This window comes from Rhinopithecus bieti, unplaced genomic scaffold (assembly GCF_001698545.2).
Source record: "Rhinopithecus bieti isolate Rb0 unplaced genomic scaffold, ASM169854v2 scaffold_5948, whole genome shotgun sequence".
Classification (NCBI taxonomy): domain Eukaryota; kingdom Metazoa; phylum Chordata; class Mammalia; order Primates; family Cercopithecidae; genus Rhinopithecus; species Rhinopithecus bieti.
The window spans coordinates 3,482,446-3,503,066 of NW_016805422.1; the positions used below are offsets into that span (position 1 = coordinate 3,482,446).

The 20,621-nt window shown below is 43.5% G+C and overlaps 1 protein-coding gene across 1 annotated transcript in view; it reads right to left on the reverse strand.

Annotated features, from left to right (window-relative positions):
• SLC28A3 (solute carrier family 28 member 3) overlaps positions 1 to 20,621 on the reverse strand; it is a 68,220-nt gene that overhangs the window by 33,120 nt on the left and 14,479 nt on the right. Inside the window, exons 2-3 of the mRNA XM_017872349.1 lie at positions 7,340 to 7,435; positions 3,679 to 3,769 (exon numbers count right to left, since the gene is read on the reverse strand). Of these exons, the coding sequence (XP_017727838.1) occupies positions 3,679 to 3,769; positions 7,340 to 7,435 (187 nt within the window). The remainder of the gene's footprint in view (positions 1 to 3,678; positions 3,770 to 7,339; positions 7,436 to 20,621) is intronic.

The following is a 20,621-nucleotide window of genomic DNA, read 5'->3' on the forward strand; positions in this document are numbered from 1 at the left end:
AAAAAAAAAAAAAAAAAAAAAAAAAAAAGGGTTGTCACAGCTTTCTCAGAAAGCTCTGGAGGTGTTGGACTGTCTTTATTTCCATCCAGGGCTTTGTTATGGGGTGGGTAGGTAGTGTGTGAGCAATGTGTAGGTTGGGTCATGTCTTCGGAGGAGGATCGTGTCCAGCAGTTCCCCAGGAGTGAGCTGGGAGGCCAGGGTGATAGTCACATGGCTCTCTTCTCCTTATCTGGGAATCTTCTTGTTCCCATGTAGATGCCTCTTTCTTTGGAGGCCTCTCCTTCTCCCACTTGAGTCTGGGTGGAAGGAACTTCTTGCACATTTCCCCATTGTCCCCTCCAGGTCACGGGACAGCACTTCTAAAAATGACCATTTCTCATCCCATATAGATGATTTCCAAACACCAGGACCTCAAAGGACGTGGCCCCGAGCTGGGAGACCTGCACTCCCCTTGGCCAGTGCCTTCACTTTCCTGCCTTCCAACAGTCTCGCCTGCACCTCCAGGTGAGCCACTTCTCAAGCTTTGGGGCACAGCTCAAGCTTTTGGCTTCTAAAAAGTCTTCTTGCATCTTCTCAGACAGATACATGCCTCTGAACTTTATTCTTACTGTCTTCTTTGATTGTGTTTATTTCAAGTAGCAGGAAATATTGGTTATTTGGTTAATAACCAGTCATTTGGTTATCTCAGCTGAATAATTTCCAACCCATTAACCCTAGTGAAACCTGAGTGCCTCTGACCACACCGGAGAATTTCTCAGTCCCCCAGGGCCAGAGACCCTGGAGAAAGATGCCTGTGAGCCATACAGCACCATGAGTAGAACCTTGGATATTAAGGATGTTCAACAGACATGTATTGGTTGATAGATGAATGAAATGGGAGTAAATATTGCTTATCTGAAACAGTATTTTATGGCTCTGAGTTGGAGATCCATTCGTGGGTTATAAAGTCCACATAGTAACCAGTATTAAAATAGAAGGAGGCCAGGTATGGTGGCTTATGCCTGTAATCCTAGCACTTTGAGAGGACAAAGTAGAAGGATTATTTGAGCCCAGGAGTTTAAGACCAGCCTGGGAAACACAGTGAGACCTTGTCTCTCCAAAAAAAAAAAAAAAAAAAGCTCAGTGTGATGGCACAAACCTGTGGTCCCAGCTGCATGGGAAAATCACTTGAGCCTGAGAGGTCAAGGCTGCAGTGAGCTGTGATTGTGCCACTGCACCCCTGTATCAAAAAAAAAAAAAAAAAAAAAAAAAAAAAAAAGGCCAGGTGCAGTGGTTCAAGCCTGTAATCTCAGCATATTGGGAGGCCAAGGCGGGTGGATCCATTGAGGTCAGGAGTTTGAGACCAGCCTGGCCAACATGGTGAAACCCCATCTCTACTAAAAATACAAAAATTAGCCAAGTGTGGTGGCACATGCCTGTAATCCCAGCTACTCGGGAGGCTGAGGCAGGAGAATCACTTGAACCTGGGAGGCAGAGGTTGCAGTGAGTCAGAATTGCGCCATTGGATTCCAGCCAGGAGTCAGAGCGAGAATTCATCACAAAAAAGAAAAAAAAAAAAAAAAAAGACAAGAAAGAATAAAAGTATTAAAAGTATCATAGTGTATCATTCATACATAAGAATGATAGGTATCACTTCATGAAACGTTCATCATTATGTATGTGTGTGAATATGTGTACTGAGAATTAGAAACAGTGCTCTAGAAAATATTGGGTGAATAAAAGTGTAGTGAAGACATTTTTTCATGGTCTGATTTAGGAAAGGCTAATGATGTATTATTCTCAGTTGAATATATGTTAAAAAGCAGCAGCAGAGGGTGACATTTAATAGGGTACATTCACATACTGCAGGTTGACTCTATCAGGTTCTTTAATTGCAGGGAATGTGTGTAGTCCATTACAGCAATCTGACTTCCGCATAAAGCAGAGTACCTGCAAGTAGACACTTTGGTCATTTGGTTATCTAGGCTGAGTAATTCCCAACCTCCTGATGGCTGTTTCAGTCTCATTAACATTAGTGAAACCTGAGTACCTCTGACCACCCAAGAGAATTTCTCAGTACCTCCGGGTCAGAGACTCATAAAGTAAAATGAAGGATAAAACTTTGCTATGTCTCTGATATGGTAAATATTTGGGATGATGTATATGTGACAAGACCTGCCAACCCTAATTCTGGCCAACTCCAGAGGTATCGTCTGATACATAAAAACAAAGTTCCTCCCATAGTCCCAGCTACTTGCGAGGCTGAGGTGGGAGGATCACCTGAGCCCAGGAGGTGGAGGCTGCAGTGAGCTTGACAGATCTCATGACAGGGTCTTGCTCTATTGCCCAGGCTGGACAGAATAGATTTAAATTAAAATATATTTCTGGCCAGGCATGGTGGCTCACACCTGTAATCCCAGCACTTTGGGAGGCTGAGGCGAGCAGACCACCTGAGGTCAGGAGTTCAAGACCAGCCTGGCCAACATGGTGAAACCCTGTCTCTACTAAAAATGCAAAAATTAAGTGGGCACGATGGCGCATGCCTGTAATCCCAGCTACTCGGGAGGCTGAGGCAGGGAGGTGGAGGTTTCATTCAGCCGAGATTGTGCCACTGTGCTCCAGCCTGGGCAACAGAGCGAGACTCCGCCTCAAAAAAAAAAAAAAAAATTAAAATCTATTTCTAGATTTAAAATTAGCACCACTGAACTCCAGCCTGTGCAACAGGGTGAGCCCCTGCCTCTAAAAAAAAGAAGAAAAATTTCCTCAGAGACATAGGAACGCAAATCAAATTTAAGTAGGAATAGAGAAGATGGACAAATACTGTAGTGTTATGACAGAGTAGCAGACAATCCTGGACTAGGAATCAGCTGAAATTGTGACCCAGCTCTCTTCCTCTCCTAGCTCACTTAGGGAAGTCAATTCTCTGAGGTTCATTTTTCAGGTCCAAAAAATAAAGATACTAATCTTGTGTCTCCTACCTTATGGAGTTGTAAGAACTTGGAATACTTTGAGGCTATTACAAGGTAAGAGTAACAGTTTGCTGGGATTTAAAGTGGATTGGGTTTTGAGCAATCAATTGCTATTGATTGACATTGAGAAGATGAATTAACTGCATTCATATGGACTGGAGCAATTAGTTGGTGATTTACACTTTTAATTAGAAGACTGTCCTGGGTGAATTTAAATCTGCATATTGGGTTCCCAGAACATCAGCAGTTTGAATTGGCCACATTGATCATCTTAGAGCTTCATTAATTTTTCTGGAAAGGATGTCGGGTAGGGAGGGTAGATGGATGAGTGGTGACAATCTCTAATAAATTACAATAAATGTTAAAATTCAAATGGGAGGTCCGCGCTGTGGCTCATGCTTGTAATCCCAACACTTTGGGAGGTCGAGGTGGGTGGATCATTTGAGGTCCGGAGTTCGAGACCAGACTGGCCAACATGGTGAAACCCCGCCTCTACTAAAAATACAAAAATTAGCCAGGCATAGTGGCCTGCGCCTGTAGTTCCAGCTACTCGGGAGGCTGAAACAGGAGAATCACTTGAACTTGGGAGGCGGAGGTTGCAATGAGCCTAGAGTGAGTCACTGCACTCCAGCCTGGGCAACAAAGTAAGACTCTGTCTGGAAAAAAAAAAAAAATCAAAGTAATAGAACCAAATGGGAGGTAGGCTTGGTTATTTCCCTGTTTCAAAGACTGTACCCTTTTTGTTGCATCTCCTCTTCATCATCCTCCATGTCTTCTTTGTTTCTTGGAGAATCCTGCTCAACTGTGCCCTGTTCTTCATCCTGGAAATCAAACATTGGAGCAGAGATGGAATAATGAGCATCCTGGGCATAATGGACCCTGGTTTCATTGCTCAGAACTCAGGCAAAGAACTTTCAATAGGTTCTTTTAAATTATTATGCAAGAAGATGGCTCCTATTATCTACTGCACAGACATTTTTTTCCCCGCTTATAATCTCACACAAAAAAAGGCAGGATCACATTGAACTCTTCCTTTCCTTCCAAACGAGCGGTTGGTATTTTCTCCTTTTCTTAAGGGAACAGGCTCATATTTGTGCTTTTCACTCCTGTCTCTCCTGTAATCATTCAGCTCCAGCTCTGTTTTCAGCCAAGTGCTAAATGAAGTTAATACCAGGAGCTGCATAAATCTCCCCTAGTACTCTGCCAGCCTCGGTTTCCAAAGGACTGAGACCAAAGCTGGATTTATTTCCCTGGCAGCCCAGGGCTTGGTCTGCGAATATGAACACTAGCTTGGCACCTTCAAGAGCCGCTAAACCTCCCCTTGGGAACGAGGATCCTTTTATCAGTTGGGCGAACAAGGACTATTTCCCTTACTCAGCTAGCCCTTGCTCTAATTAATTGAGTGTAGGATATCTCTGGTCCATTTTTTCAGGGACCCAATCTTTCTAGGTACAGTTTGAGCTCTCAAATATCCATGACCCATCCTATTTCCAGGATGGCAGAGGATCTCCTACCTGTCTTCAGTCTCCAAGAATGTCTCAAATAATAAGCCTGGCTCTTGTAACCAATGGTACAGAAGCTGGTGGGGGAGGAAATAGATGGAGGTGGAGCAGTTTGAGTGTGCTCTAAGAAGTATAATGTCAAATCTCAGCACTTGTCTTCTGTCATATCCAATGTGGCCTTTGATTCTCTTTAACAGAAATCATAGAAATAAATCATTAGTGTGTGTCTGAGCTGAAAGGATTCTCAAAAATCCTATAATTCCACAAGGCCAAACTCAATTTTTCTCCTGATTCAGATTACCTTTATTTTCTGGGCTGGACCCCAGGAACTAGGAAGGTGTGAGGATAATTGTAAGAGAGACCAGCTGAGTCCAAGCTGCAGCTTCTTTGGAGAGGCTGGGGTTGAGTCTTACTGATTTATTTCTATCTAATTCCCAGCTTAGCCAATAGTCAATGTTTGGTAAACATTTGATTGAAATGATCATCATTATTATTGTGTTGTGGTGAAAGTACCCCAAATTGCCTCCTATCTATGGTATGTCTAGCATTACTACTGTTGTCTTTTATTTTTCCGTCTTTCCTCATGTTTTAAAATCAACAACTACAAATCTCCCTTGGCTCCCACAATCATGGGACAACTGCCCCTTTTTCCTTTCACAGTCAGGCCACTGGAGAGAGTGGCGTTTACTCTTTGGAGGTCACTTCCTCACACCCTGCCCACTTCTCCAGCCCCTGTGATAGCGCTTCTGCTGAATGCGTCCTGCCAGTGTCACCCAAGGCCCATTGCTATCAAATCCAGTAGCTACTCCTCAGCCTTCACATCCCCGTTTATAACTGTAAAATATCTAAATTTTTGTTTTTATGAAAAAATATTTAAAAATTTTTTTCTACCACCCTCATCTTCTCTACTATCAAATGAACCCGGAGAAGTACATTTGTTACAACTGAGGAGCCTCCATGGACACACCATCATCACCCAAAGTCTGCAGCGAGACTCCCTTGGTCTGGTACATTCTATGGATTTGGACACATGTATGATGACATGTATCCACCACTGCAGTATCAGGCATACTAGTTTCATGGCCCTAAAAATCTTCTTATAGCCGGGGCAGTGGCTCATGCCTGTAATCCCAGCACTTTGGGAGGCTGAGGCGGGTGGATCATGAGGTCAGGAGATCAAGACCATCCTGGCCAACATGGTGGAACCCCATCTCTACTGAAAATACCAAAAAAATTAGCCGGGCGTGCTGGTGGGTGCCTGTAATCCCAGCTACGCCGGAGGCTGAGGCAGGAGAATCGCCTGAACCTGGGAGGTGGAGACTGCAGTGAGCGGAGATTGTGCCACTGCCTCGGTGAAAGAGTGAGACTCTGTCTCAAAAAACAAATAAGGCCCACACTTCTTATTTGTCCACCTCCCCCGATGCCTTGAAACCGCTATTTACTGTCTCCATAGTTTTGCATTTTCCAGAATGTCGTACAGTTGGGATCGCACAATATGTAGCCAGTTTAGATTGGTTTCTTTCACCCAGTAATGTACATTTAAGGTTACTTCGTGTCTTTTCATGGCCTGATAGTTCATTTCTTTTTAGTGCTGAAAAACGCTGCATGTCTGAATGTACCACATTTATTTATTCATTCACCTACTGAAGGACATTTAGGTTGCTTCCAAGTGTTGGCAATTACAAATAAAGCTGCTCTCAACATCCATGTGTGGGGTTTTATGTGGACATAAGTATTGTTTTCTTTTTTTGTTGAAGAATACTTAGTGGCGTGAACATTTTTTTTTACAATCAATTAAGCAAAATAGACAGTTACCAAACACTGTACTATGCATGGTGTGATTCCAATACAGATGACATATGCATGTGGGCGTATGTTTGCATTAAAAAAGGCTGTGTTCCAAAATGTTAGGCACTAACTTTTTTTCTTGAATTATGAGCCTTTTTTGGTCTTCCAAATTTTGCTACAATAAGTTTTCCAAATTGTCTGCTTTTTAAAAAGTGATTCTTTTACCACGAGAAAACTCCTCACAAAATGACACACTAGTAGGCACCCTGAATTCCTTTTTTTCTTTTTTGAGAGTCTCGCTTTGTTGCCCAGGCTGGAGAGCAATGGTGCGATCTTGGCTCACTGCAACCTCCACCTACCGGGTTCAAGCGATTCTCCTGCCTCAGGCTCCCGAGTAGCTGGGATTACAGGCACACGCCGCCATGCCCAGCTAATTTTGTATTTTAGTAGAGATGGGGTTTCACCATGTTGGCCAGGCTGGTCTCGAACTCCTGACCTCAAGTGATCCACCCCCCTCAGCCTCCCAAAGTGCTGGGATTATAGGCATGAGCCACTGTGCCCAGCCCTGAATTACTTTTTAAGGGATGACCTACGTGGGTAATTTGTTCACCTTTTTTGCAACAGGAAGCCATCTTTAAATAAACTCCTGTCCAGAATTCCACATGTAAGTGAAATGAAGCAAGAGTCCCTTGGACTGGTATAAAGCTACTAAGGAATGCTAGGGCATGGTGGACACAGATTTAGAACCACAGTAGAGCGTTCCTCTTGTTTCTGTCATTTACTTTAAAGCTCAGGTGCTTTTGTCTAAGCCAATGCCTTTTTCCTTGAAATGGAGCTTGGAACTCCTAATAGCGAAGCGTCAGTGAAAACCTGTGTACGCTTCCCATCAGGGAACTCTGAGGACAGGTGGATAAAAACAAAATCTCTTTGTTTGGGCGTGTGTGTTTTCTTTACGACCGTGCCCCACACACTTTAATTACCACTTAATCTGTTCCTCTGCGTGCCAGCGGGGCGCCATGCTTTCTGTGCCCACTGTTCTCAGGTGCCTGTTGCGCAGCGGTTGCCATGGCACCAGAGTCATGCACCACAGTCTTGCTGTACCTGTTTGGTGTTTGTGTGCTCCCTGCTTTGCACAGCTCTGCTCCTTACTGAGTTGTTTCCTGATGTGTTCTCGTTCTCAAGAAAGTTTTCTTCATTCTAAGAAAAAAGTACAGATTGAAAAAATAAAAGTTACAGCCAAAAGATAGATGTTCTTTCATGAATAATACCTAGAAGAATTTGGAGGATGAGACAAGCAAAGAATAGGTGTTCAGGTGAAGCATCTGATTCAACAAACAGCTGATAAATCCTGGGCTTGTAAAGAAACAGATGATCGGCTGGGCACAGTGGTCCATGTCTGTAATCCCAGCACTATGGGAGGCTGAAGTGGGAGGGGAGACCAGCCTGGGCAAAATCTCGCGTCTACTAAAAATATAAAAATTAGCTGGGCATGGTGTTGTGCACCTGTAATCCCAGCTACTTGGGAGGCTGAGGTGGGAGAATCACTTGAGCCCCGGAGGTAGAGGCTGCAGTGAGCCGAGATCATGCCACTGCACTCCAGCTTAGGCCACAGAGCAAGACTCCACTTGAAAAAAAAAAAAAAAAAAGAAAAAAAGTAAAGAAACAGATGACTTTTGCTTTGTTTTGTTCTGATACAAAGGTGGTCCGGTGGAAGAGAGGAGTGAGGACAACTGCCCTTATCTAGGCCAGATAACTTTCCAGTAGGCAGAGCTGGGACTGGGGGCAGGTTTCCACTCTCCTTTCTATCACATCACACTAATTTTCACCTTATAAAATGAAATATAATGTGGTAAACCATAGGCTGGATAACCTTATTCTTAGACGTTAGATTTATGAAATGTTGAAACAGGTTTTATTTGGTTTAAAGCAATCTCTGGGAGTAATGATCACAAGAAAAATGCCCTTTTGTGTGTGTGTGAGGCTGTCTTGATTTTACTTTAAGGAACTGAATGAGATTTGCTCTCGTAGGGCTGTCGGGACCCCTCAGCTGCTGTTTCCAGAAGTGACAGACACCGGACCTGTCTCCTGTCTCTTTTATCTTTTTGGGGTATCTAGTATTTCTCCCATCTCATTTCAACTTGCCCTTTTCCAGAGTGAGGTAATGGATAAACGGTGTCAGGAAATGCCTTCTGTTAGCCCAAATGCTATGACTGCGTCTTCAAAGACCAAGTGCATGACTTTGATTTTAACTCAGATCTCTGACTGGCCCCAGGAATCCAGCAAATATTGCAATTCCGAGTTGTACTGCATTTTCCACTTACAAAAACACAAGAATGAATAAACATGAAAAAAAGACAAAAACCTTACAGCACAAGATTCATGCATCAAAGTATTGTGCCATATTTCCTCTTTTGTTACAGTTGCTTATATTCTACAGTTCTTTGCATATAGCGGACACTAACAATTTTTTAAATTAATGACCTACAGTGATTTTAATGTTGCATTAGCACAGGAGTGTAGTACCCCTGGGTTCTTGATATAAAAATACAGCATGGGCTGAGCATCGTGGCTCATGCCTGTAATCCCAGAACTTTGGGAGGCCAAGGCGGGCAGATCACGAGGTCAGGAGATTGAGACCATCCTGGCTAACATGGTAAAACCCCATCTCTACTAAAAACACAAAAATTAGCTGGGTGTGGTGGCATGTGCTTGTAATCCCAACTACTTGAGAAGCTGAGGCCAGAGAATTGCTTGAACCTGGGAGGTAGAGATTGCAGTGAGCTGAGATCGCACCACTCTGCACTCCAGCCTGGGCGACAGAGCGAGACTCAGTCAACAAACAAACAAACAAACAAACAAAAAAGCATGAAAGGAAAAAATATACATAGTATGGGAAGATGACAGAATGTTACTAACTGCTGAAGTTGGCTGACAGGTACCTAGAGAATCATTTTATTATTCTCCTACTTTGGTGGATGCTAAAATTTTCCTTAGTAATAAGTCAAAAATAAAACCAAGCATAAGTTGGTGGAGTAACAGGACACAGGTCACTAAGGGGCTAGTCCTTGGGGTCCCTACTGAGCAGGTCACACTCTCTCAAGTCTCAACTCCCTCATTCATACAACACAGTTTGGATTTGGAGCTCTTGTGGGTCCTTCCAGAATCCTGACATTTTCCGAGATTCAGCTTCTTGACGTTGATTCCTCCTGCCCCCTGGTGGCAGGATCTGAAAATTACTGGTGGAACACAGGGATGGATCCTTCGTTTTTAAAGTTAATAAAAGTGGAAGGTGTGTGTGTGTGTTGAGGGATACAGTGGGCACTTCTTTAAGTGGCAACAAGGGCGCCTGTGGTTTTGTTTTTCACTGTGTAATAGTCTTATTTTTGCCGCTAGCAGAGTATACGCCTTGGCCTTTTAGTATTTTCTGGAAGAACAATGTCCCCCACTTGAAGATTTCCAGCAGAATTAGTGGGGTTATTGTGGATATTTACTGGTACCTGGAAAATGACCATTAAGACAACTGTCTTTCTACTTCTTTTCAAATTAGAGTCATGGGGCTGTGATATGGGGCCCCAGATAATGTCTTAGCCCATTGTTTATTTCCATTTATTTAGCAACTCACATTACTAAATACCTTTGCACACTTAACACCCTACAACCATGACTGCGTTCTCATGGTAAAATCTATCCCTCTGTTGAAAGTGTAAGAAAGGTGAGGGAATTGTGTTGTGAGTATGTCTAGGCCGTTTACAGCTTACCACGTTTAATTTCTCTAGTTAACTTTAGTTGTTAGGTGTGCTAAACGATGAGGGTCCTGATTGAGCCCCCTTTGAAGGGACAGCCTAGTAACCAGGAATACATTGTGCCTGGGGTTTGTTTCCCACCATCTCTTTGATCTTGCACTTTCTATGTGGCTATTACAGGGAGGCACAGATGGACAGAGGCATTTTTATTGTCTTCCTTTCATTCACTTTCTAAACCTGATAACTTCTAGAACACTGGAGATTTCTAAAATTACTCCCCTTTCTATTTGTGGTATTCCTTTTCAAAGAATGTTAGTTGACACATGGTCACCTAGGCAAAAGGCTACCTTTCCAAGCTTCCCTTGCAACTAGGTTCTGGCAATGAAATGAAAGTAGAAAGGGTGCCCTGTGGGGGTCAGCTCGGGGAATGTCCTGCCAGGGATGGCTGGCAGGTGCACTTGGTCCTTTTTGTCCTTTCCTCTGTCTTGCTGCCCAGCGTGAGGCTGATTCCAACTGAACCATGGATACAAGGCCCACATCCTCATGATGTCAAGGTGCTGAGTTGGGAGGAACGTGGGTCCCTGGAAGCCTTGAGCAGGAGGCTCACCCCAGCTCTGTACCACCCACCTCATCTTTAGTGGGATGAAACTAACTTCTCCCTTGTTACTTTTGGTTTTTGCTTTTATTTTGCACCAAATGATACAGTATTTAGCAGATAGGTGACCCTGTGTAAAACTCTTGTCTGGGCCTGGTGGCTCACACCTGTAATCCCAGCACTTTGGGATGCTGAGGCAGGCGGGTCATGAGGTCAGGAGTTCAAGACCAGCCTGGCCAATATGGTGACACCTCGTCTCTACTAAAAATACAAGAATTAGCCAGGCGTGGTGGTGTACGCCTGTAGTCCCAGCTACTTGGGAGGCTGAGGCAGAAGAATCGTTTGAACTGGGGAGGCGGAGGTTACAGTGAGCCAAGATCCTGCCACTGCACTCCAGCCTGGGTGACAGAGTAAGACTCCGTTTCAAAACAACAACAACAACAAAAAAAACTCCAAGAAGCCTGTGAGGTGGGTACCATGATCCACATTTTCACAGACGAGGAAACTGAGGCAAAGATAAGTAAATCACTTGACTTAGGTTGTATAGCCAGAAATGGCTGGGGTAGGATCTCAACCCAGACTGTCCCTCCCCGGATCATCTTGTGCCTCTAGAGGGGTGATTCTTTGGGCCTGGCGAAGATCAAAAGACATAGTAGTCTGCCTAGGAATTAAATTCCTATTGGAAATTAGGATTAGAAAGCCTGATTTGACCTCCAGATATTAAAAGGCAAAGGTAGAAATTATAGAAATGTTGAATTAGAGAAGCTTGTGGCCACTTTTAGCTACACCTAGGCTCTGTGGTCATTTCTCAAGCCACAATAGTGGCCCTCCTGCCCTGTACGCTGGTTTTAAGTGGAATATATCTTTTGAGTAACATGGGTGGGGACTCCTGCCTCTGTGGACACATCTTGTCATCATGGCTGGTTTCACATTCTTCAGCCTCTCCCTTGCACTGTGCTGTAATCACACAGCCTGGCTTCCATTTCTCAGTTCTTGTGGCAGGGGATTTTCTGCTGCAGAGGCACCACCATTGTGCTAGGAGAGCCTTTCTTCACTACAGAATTTGCTCTGGCCTGGTTGCTCTGACTGCATGAGTGGTCTTGCACTCATTCAGTGGTCTTGCTTCTTGTGGGAATGGAGGCAGGACCTACCTAACAAAGTTGAGTAGCTCCGTCCAGTGGCACACATAGTAAGTACTCGTTGCCTATTAAGTTAATTTCATGGTTTAGTTTGCTTCTCGCTTGTTCTGGGGCGTTTACAGTCATGTTGTCCTCTGTATTTGAACTTAGACTTATCAAAATCAACATCTGTTTGGTGAATCTGATCTCTCAAAATTGTTTGGGGTCATCCCCCACCTCAACTCTTTTTTTACTCTTACCATCTACCAATGTCAAATGTTTTAAGTCCCTTTCTCTAAATGTTATTCTTTGACTGCATGGATTTTGCCTAGGAATGATTGCATTTTCAAAGATTGTATTTTAGAAGTCTTTGATCTTTACTGGTCTTGACTCACTTGGTTCATGTAACTTTCTGGCTGAAGTCTTGGGTGTGCAAAATCCTTATTGTGAGTTAATGGGCACTAGCTAGACCATTCCCCAGCAATGTTCTTGTTTCACCTGCCTGCCTGTGTGGATTTAGAGGCCAGGTAAGGAGCAAGCAGTACCTGTGGCAAGAGACACACATGGGCAGCCTGGGGCTCACTGTTACCTCTTAATGCTGAGGGATCTTTGGATTGGGTGCAAGAAGTCAAGTCTGTATGTTGCTGTGAGTGGCTGTAACACTAGCAACGTCTATGGCTTCAGAATACTGTTAACAAACTCCCCTTGGGAACTTTGTGAGCCAGGAGGCAGAGGAAACCCCTATGTATGAGAATGTCAGGGAAAGGGGAAAGACAGAGAGAGCGCTGTACCCGAAGGAGAAAACTTAACGGAAGATTTATAATAAGAGTTTTAAGAAAGTTTAAACATGTGAGTACTCATAGAATATGGTTTCCAGGCCGGGCGGGTGACTCACCCCTGTAATCCCAGCACTTTGGGAGGCTGAGGAGGGTGGATCACCTGAGGTCAGGAGTTCGAGACCAGCCTGACCAATATGATGAAACCCTGTCTCTACTAAAAATACAAAAACTAGCCAGGCGTGGTGGCGGGCGCCTATAATCCCAGTTACTCGGCAGGCTGAGACAGGAGAATCTCTTGAACCCAGGAGGTGGAGGTTGCAGTGAGCTGAGATTGTGCCATTGCGCTCCAGCCTGGGCAACAAAAGTGAAACTCCGTCTCAGAAAAAAAAAAAGAAGAAGAAAAAAGAATATGGTTTCCATGAGCTTTCTTGAAGTAATTGCTAGAGGAAGAAGCCATACAAATGATAAATGGAGAAATTATGACAAAAAGAGGGTTAGTACATTTTGAATCTATTTGATAATAAAATCTAAGATGATTCCAGGGATTATGATTCTGGAACAAATTATAAACATTGTATCCTCTGCCAATGTAGAAAAAATCATTAGAAGGCTACTTGAAGGGGAAGGAAAAGAAAAGGTAGGAGGTAGGATAAGTAGGCCAATTTCCTACTTCAGGTCACGCTGGACCCTCTTCCCTACTGCAGTAGTTTATTACTCACTGAAATCCGTCTTCACCACTTTAACGAGTGTTCAGCTTTATTTATCTATGACATTAACCATATCAAGAATAAGACCAAAAGGCCTGAGTTAAATTGTTCCAAATGCATTGATGTATATTTTTATTTCTTCCTTAAATACAGTGTCTCCAGAGCTGGGGGCTAGTTAAAAGTCATCATGAACTGGGCGTGGGTGACTCACACCTGTAATCCCAGCACTTTGGGGGGCTGAGGCAGGCGGATCACTTGGACTCAGGAGTTTGAGACCAGCTTGGGCAACATGGTGAAGCTTTGTCGCTCTATTTTTTCAAATAAAAATATAAAAATTATTTTGTAAAAGGTCACAAATGCAGAATTGTCCACTACAAGACACCATTACCCTTGCGGCTGCTGGGTGATCTTTCGCTCTTATTGTTGCTTTGATATTTGTGTTGATCGTTTGTGTTTGTTAATGTGTGACTATTTCACACTGGCTCTAGTTTCCCGTTACTGTTCCTTGCCTTTTACTGACTTAGGCTGATTTGTTTGCACAGAGAAAGACACTGCCATAAGAACTTCCTATGCATTTGGGAGGTTGACCAGAGAAGTCTAAAGTCACCCGTGGAGAAGCTGGTCCTGAGAGCAATGTTACCACGCCTTCACTCCCAACTCTGCCAGCCACAGTGCTGTGCTTTCCCACATACGACATGACTTAACCCCTGACCCCCTTGAACGCTAATATTTGTACCTTTATTAGTTTTTTATTACCCTGCAGCCAGTAATTCATAGATAAGTGTCCTTTCTCCATCTTCTAGCTGTACTTTTTACTTATGTTTACTCTTGAACTCATTCCAGCCTGGCTTGCACTTTTTTGAGACAGAGTCTCGCTCTGTTGCCCAGGCTGGAGTGCAGTGGCATGATCTTGGCTCACTGCAACCTCAACCTCCCGGGTTCAAGCGATTCTTGTGCCTCAGTCTCCTGAGTAGCTGGGACTACAGGCACATGCCACCACACCCTGCTCATTTTTTTTTTGTATTTTTAGTAGAGACAGGATTCTGCCATATTGGTCAGGCTGGTCTCGAACCCCTGGCCTCAAATAATCCACCTGCCTTGGCCTCCCAAAGTGCTGGGATTATAGGCATGAGCCACCGTGTCTGGTCTGGCCTGCATATTTACTACTCCATGGAAATCGCGCTTGCCAAAGACAATGATTTCCACGTCCCTAAATTCAGTTTTCATCATGTACCATAGACAACTTCCTCTTTAAAATGATCTGTCCCTGACTTTCGTGATATCACACTTTACTAGTTTTCTCCTTCCACTTAAACTGTTCCTCCTCCCTTTCCTGTGCTGTATCAGCCTTTTATACTTAACTCTGCATGTTACATGTGCTTCCCTGGGGCTCTGTCCGACAAATATTTATTGCGCACTTACTATGGGACAGACACTGCTTTGGGTGTGGGGGATTGCATACATGGTCGCTATTCTCAGGGAGTTTCGAAGAAAAGCTGTCGGCTGGGTGCGGGGGCTCACACCTGTAATCCTAGCACTTTAGGAGGCCAAGGAGGGTGGAACACTTGAGGTCAGGAGTTTGAGACCAGCCTGGCCAACATGGTGAAATCCCGTCTCTACTCGAAATACAAAAATTATCCAGGCGTGCTGGCTCATGCCTGTATCCCAGCGACTAGGGAGGCTGAGGAAGGAGAATCGCTTGAACCCAGGAGGCGGAGGTTGCAATGAGCTGATATCGTGCCACTGCACTTCAGCCTGGGAGATAAGAGCAAGACTCCACCTCAAAAGAAAAAAAAAAAAAGAAAGAAAGAAAGAAAAGCTTTCAACCATGAGCTACACAATTGATTACTTAATTATAGTTGTGATAAAAGACTACTAAAAAGTTCAAGATACTACTTCTAGGAATTAATTGGAACAAAGTCCACTGTGTTTGAAGTTCTAAAGATGTGTGACCTGTTTAGTGATGGTGAACTGGAAATCTTCTCACCAGCACAACACCTTCCAGTAGATGAGAAAGAAGATGAACAAGGATATAATCTCGTTGAATCTATCAGTTGAAACCAAGATTGTTCTTACTCTCATTTGCTTCTTTGATTTGTTTTTAATAGGCAAACTCCTAGTCTGTCTGAAGGGATCAACATTCAGACTGCAAGGTGATTATAGATTGTTTTTTGTTTATAAAAATGCTTTCACCAGGGGCACACTAGACCAATAGTGGAAAGTCTTTTTCCTTTAGGGTTCCTGATCCTCAACATTTGTGAGATTAAGAAACATTATACACTTCTGGGCATGGTGGCTCATGCCTATAATCCCAGCACTTTGGGAGGCCGAGTCACGAGTTCAGGAGTTCGAGACCGGCCTGGCAAACATGGTGAAACCCCATTTCTAATAAAAATACAAAAATTAACCGGGTGTGGTGGTGAGCGCCTATAATCACAGCTACTCAGGAGGCTGAGGCAGGAGAATTGCTTGACCCCAAGAGGTGGAAGTTGCAGTGAGTTGAGATTGCGCCACTGCACCCCAGCCTGAGAGACAGAGTAAGACTCTGTCTGAACAACAACAACAACAACAACAAAAGAAACATTATATACTACGTATTATTTACAGCACAGAAAAAGATATGAAGAGGATAACAACACCTGTCTGTGAAGCAATTTGGTTAGAGTGGTCATGAAATGATTGACTTCTAAATTCAAGAGCAGGAAATATGGCTTCAGCTCTTTATTAAATTCTATTGTTAGAATAAGATAGAATAAGAAGAAAAAGAGAGGGAGAGATAAAGGTAGTGTCAAGAGACATTGGACTTCATTAATGATACCATCATCTTGGAACATCTTGAATAGTCCCTAAGCTAATTCAAAGACATGTTTTGCTTCTGCTATCATTGGTTTAGGCAGCACGTATCACAACTTGGGATCTTCCTTCATGTTCAATGAAATCGAACTCAAGTCTGCATTTGGAAAAAAGTTACTTTTTGGTGATTTCTAAAATCACCTTGACCATCAAGCTCTTCTTTCCAAAGTGTGCTAAGTAAATAAATGTAAATTACTCAAATCAGAAACACAGAGAATGAGGCCCAGCGCAGTGGCTGATTGATGCCTGTAATCCCAGCACTTTGGGAGGCTGAGGTGGGAGGATCATTTGAGGTCAGGAGTTCCAGACCAGCCTGGCCAACATGGAGAAACCCTGTTTTATTAAAATACAAAATTAGCCCAGTGTGGTGGTGCACGCTTGTAATCCCAGCTACTTGGGAGACATGAGAATTGCTTGGGCCCAGGAAGGGGACACTGCAGTGAGCCAAGATTGTCTACTGCACTCCAGCCTGGGCAACAGAGCAAGACTCTGTCTCAAGAAAAAAAAAAAAAAGAAAAAAACCGAATGAGTTCACAGTATATAAAACATTTAAGAAATGCATTTGACTAAATAGGAAACAGATCAGAATGACTCAAGATGCTAGAAAAATAACTTTAGAAAGTCCTTTGATGAGACAAGCCAAGGAGAGCCAAGCTCTCCTGGGCTGGCAGGGACCTAAGGGATTTGAGTTTTTAAAATTTATTTTTATTTTTTTATTTTACTGACATGATGACAACTCAGAGCGGCACGCTGGCAACTTCCACGGGCCTCACATGAATGAATTGCAGTATTTGCTATAGGAAGAGGCAGATTTTACATCTAGGTTTCAAGATACGGTTTGGCCTGTACCAGCATCCGCAACTAAATAGTTGATTAATAGCTGATATTTGAACATTTGCTAGGCACCAGTATATTACCTTAATTTCCCAGCAATTATATGATGTGGATTATTAGTATACCTATTTTTAGATGAGCAAACAGGTATAGAGAAATAGATGAGTTGCCTAAATGGTGGGCCTGGAAAATCCAGGCCGACTGACTGAAGCCTCATCTCTTCACCTGAAGTACCTACGTTTTGTCATTTTTATGATTCAGTACGTGAATTTTTTTTTTTTTTTTTTTTTTTTGAGACAGAGTCTTACTCTGTCACCCAGGCTGGAGTGCAGTGGCCTGATCTCAGCTTACCACAACCTCCAACTCCTGGGTTCAAGCAATTCTCCTGCCTCAGCCTCCCGAGTAGCTGGGATTACAGGCATGTGCCACTGTGCCCAGCTAATTTTTGTATTTTTAGTAGCGATGGGGTTTCATCATGTTGGCCAGGCTTGTCTCGAACTCCTGACCTCGTGATCCACCCGTTTCGGCCTCTCAAAGTGCTGGGATTATAGGCGTGAGCCACTGTGCCCAGCCCCAGTGCTTGATTTTTAACATCCCTCATCTATCACCCTCCCTTGACCTTCCCCACTGACATCCCCCGCCCCTCCAAATCTGGCTTTTTTTAGAAGCTCATCACTTTCCTCCCTCTCCCATGTCCTCCTTAATGACAGGCCATTGATCTCTCGCCAAGGTGTAGGCCATGTACAGTACAGTCAGTACTAGAAGCATTACAAGCTACCTCTCCTACCCACTCCTGTGCTTTCTCAATCCTTCCTCCCCTACTTCTTTCTTCCTCTTCTCTGACCTAAAGGACCTCATTGCAGGGGAACAAGGAAGTGATGATATGGGCCAACAGGAAGCCTAACATTTGCTGGCTCCTAAACATGTCACTGTGAGAACCTTTGTCTCTCTATCCCCTCCTTGCTGGAGCCAGTACATCATGTAAATAGACCTGTGCTCGCCACTTGTTTTATCTGTATGGGTCAGATCCTTGATTAAGCAATTTTTCTTTCAAACCTCCCTGGCTGCACAAATTAGGCCAGTACTCTCTAACCAACTTCCTCCTTGCAAATGTTTCTGAACTAATGGAGCCTGGTAGATGTGAAAATCAGGGCTCAGTAAATTAAATTAGAAAAATAAAAAAGCTTTTTGCTGAGTGCGGTGACTCATACCTGTAATCCCAGCATTTTGGGAGGCCAAGGTGGGTGGATTGCTTGCACTTAGGAGTTCAAGACCAGCCTGGGTAACGCGGTGAGACCCCGTCTCTACTAAAAATACAAAAATTAACCAGGCATGGTGGTATGCACCTGTAGTCCCAGCCACTCAGGAGGCTGAGGCGGGAGGATTGCTTGAGCTCCAGAGGCAGAGGTTGCAGTGAGCTGAGATCACACCACTGCACTCCATCTCCAGCCTAGGTGACACAGTGAGACCCTGTCTCAAAACAAACAAACAAATAAACAAACAAACAACAGTCTTAAAAGCTAGTGAAACTGTAAAGTGATGCGATTGAAAGGCAGGGATACTGACAGGGGACTAGGACCCATCACTCAATGACTGTGCAACTTCATAGGTTGTGCTGTTCGGAATCTTTGGTATTCTGTCAGAGTTGAGCGCGTCAGGAGAGTAAGGCAACTGGATCATTAAATAAGCAGATTTGCCTGTCTTGGCCCCTTTTGGACGATAGCTGACCCTCTCCCATGGTGTAAAGCAACCTTGCCTCACATCAATGGCTTGCTTTGGGGCCATGTTTTATGGAGGAATGTTTACCATTCACTTTAGTTACAACCCCTTATGAGGTTGCTGGCTAGTTTATTCTGGAATGTTGCTGAGTCCACATAATTTACAGATTTAGTTGTAAGCTTAACTTATCATTGTTTTTGGGTTTGAGGGACCAAAGATCTTGCAGTCAGTGAGGATCCCTGAGGTAAATCAGGAGAACTGGTGCCTATTCCTTTTTGCCTTTCTTCACTACTCTTCTATCTCCCAGCTCATGCCTCTCCTACCTTTTATTTTATTTTTTTTTAAATGGAGTCCTAACTTGGAATCCTACCTTCTCATTCTGGGCCTTGATTTCTCCACATAATGTAACATGAAAAAAAAAAAAAACAGTGCTTGACATGGTAGCTTGGGGAATTATATCTTTTGTGCCCCACCTAGTATTTTCCTTCCATCTAGCACAGAGCAGTTGCTCAATATACTTTGTTGAATGAATGAATGAAATAATAAAAGCATACAAAATAAATGTTCATTTGGAATATTTGGAAAATGGAGTGACTCCCTGACTGTCAAAGTAGGTGAGGTCACCTTTTGCCATGAATGGGACTTTTCACAGACTGTGCTATGCTGGTTTACCATTGTTTAATTAATTTTAACCAAACTAGCTTTCTGTTTCCAGCTCCTAGCATAATGCCTGGCACAAGGTCAGAGCTCAATAAATTTTTTGTTGAATCAATAATTGCCATACTTTATGTCAAAGAGTTTTGGCTTTCAGAGAAAATGTAAACAAAACAAAGTTTTGAACCAGGATATTAGAAGGAAGATTGAGAAGTCTTCAGGTGCATTTCCTGGCTTCCTGACTCACCCATTCCTGGTAATCATCCCCTTCATTACTGAAAACTGACCGGTGACTCCTTAGGCAGATGACTCAGCATTTTGCTAAGAAATCCCTATCTCCGGCTGGGCGCAGTTAAATATCTAGTCCTTGTGTGGGGTAGAAGTAGCAGCTATTCAAAGATCCAGAATTGTGGCTTTGAGTGGAAATTGTGTTGTGTTTTTGTCTGCCTGTATCTGCAATCAAGTTCCAAACTTCTGTGGAATAATACAGATTTGGAGTTCATGCTTAATCATTTCTATTCTATGTAAAATTCCAGAGACCCTCACCTTTGAACTTTTTTTTTCTAATTTGACAAATAAGAGCTCAGGAAGTATCCTGGCCCAGCTTCTCCATTCAACATCAACAGTGTCTGAATGAGATGGTTCGGCAGGGATCACCACCATTGTTTTAAAGTAATTAACTGGAGTGGAGGTTTTATCATCAGTAATAAAAAGTAAAACCGGAGCCTATTGGTACCAAGGTTATCAAAAGAAAAAAACAAAAACAAAACCTAGAGCTTGGAAACTAGTCTTGGTTCTATCCTAACTGAAGCAAGAGCATTTTTCTGAAACCTCCCTGCAGCCTACTCTGAAGGTTGGGGATATGCTTGCAGGACATATTGCCTTGTAAGCCAATTAAAGCCTGTGGCTTCATGGCTGAATCAGGGATTTTTCCAATCATTCCTGACATGACATCCTTGTGGCAATCTGTCTAGGCCTACAGATGGATTAAAAAAAAACCAAAAAACAAAAAACAAGTCTTACTCTCTAGTCAATCAAAACGTAACACCTCAGGCTGGGTGTGGTGGCTCACACCTGAAATCCCAGCCCTTTGGGAGGCCAATGTGGGCAGATCAGTTGAGGTCAGGAGTTCAAGACCAGCCTGGCCAACATGGTGAAACCCCATTTCTACTAAAAATACCAAAAATTTTAGCTGGACATGGTGGTGCATGCCTGTAATCCCAGCTACTCAGGAAGCTCAGGCAGGAGAATCACTTGAACCCAGGAGGCGGAGGTTGCAGTGAGCCGAGATAGATTGTGCCACTGCACTCCAGCCTGGGTGACAGAGCAAGACTCTGTCTTAAAAAACAAAAACAACACCCCCTCCCCCACCCAAAAAAAA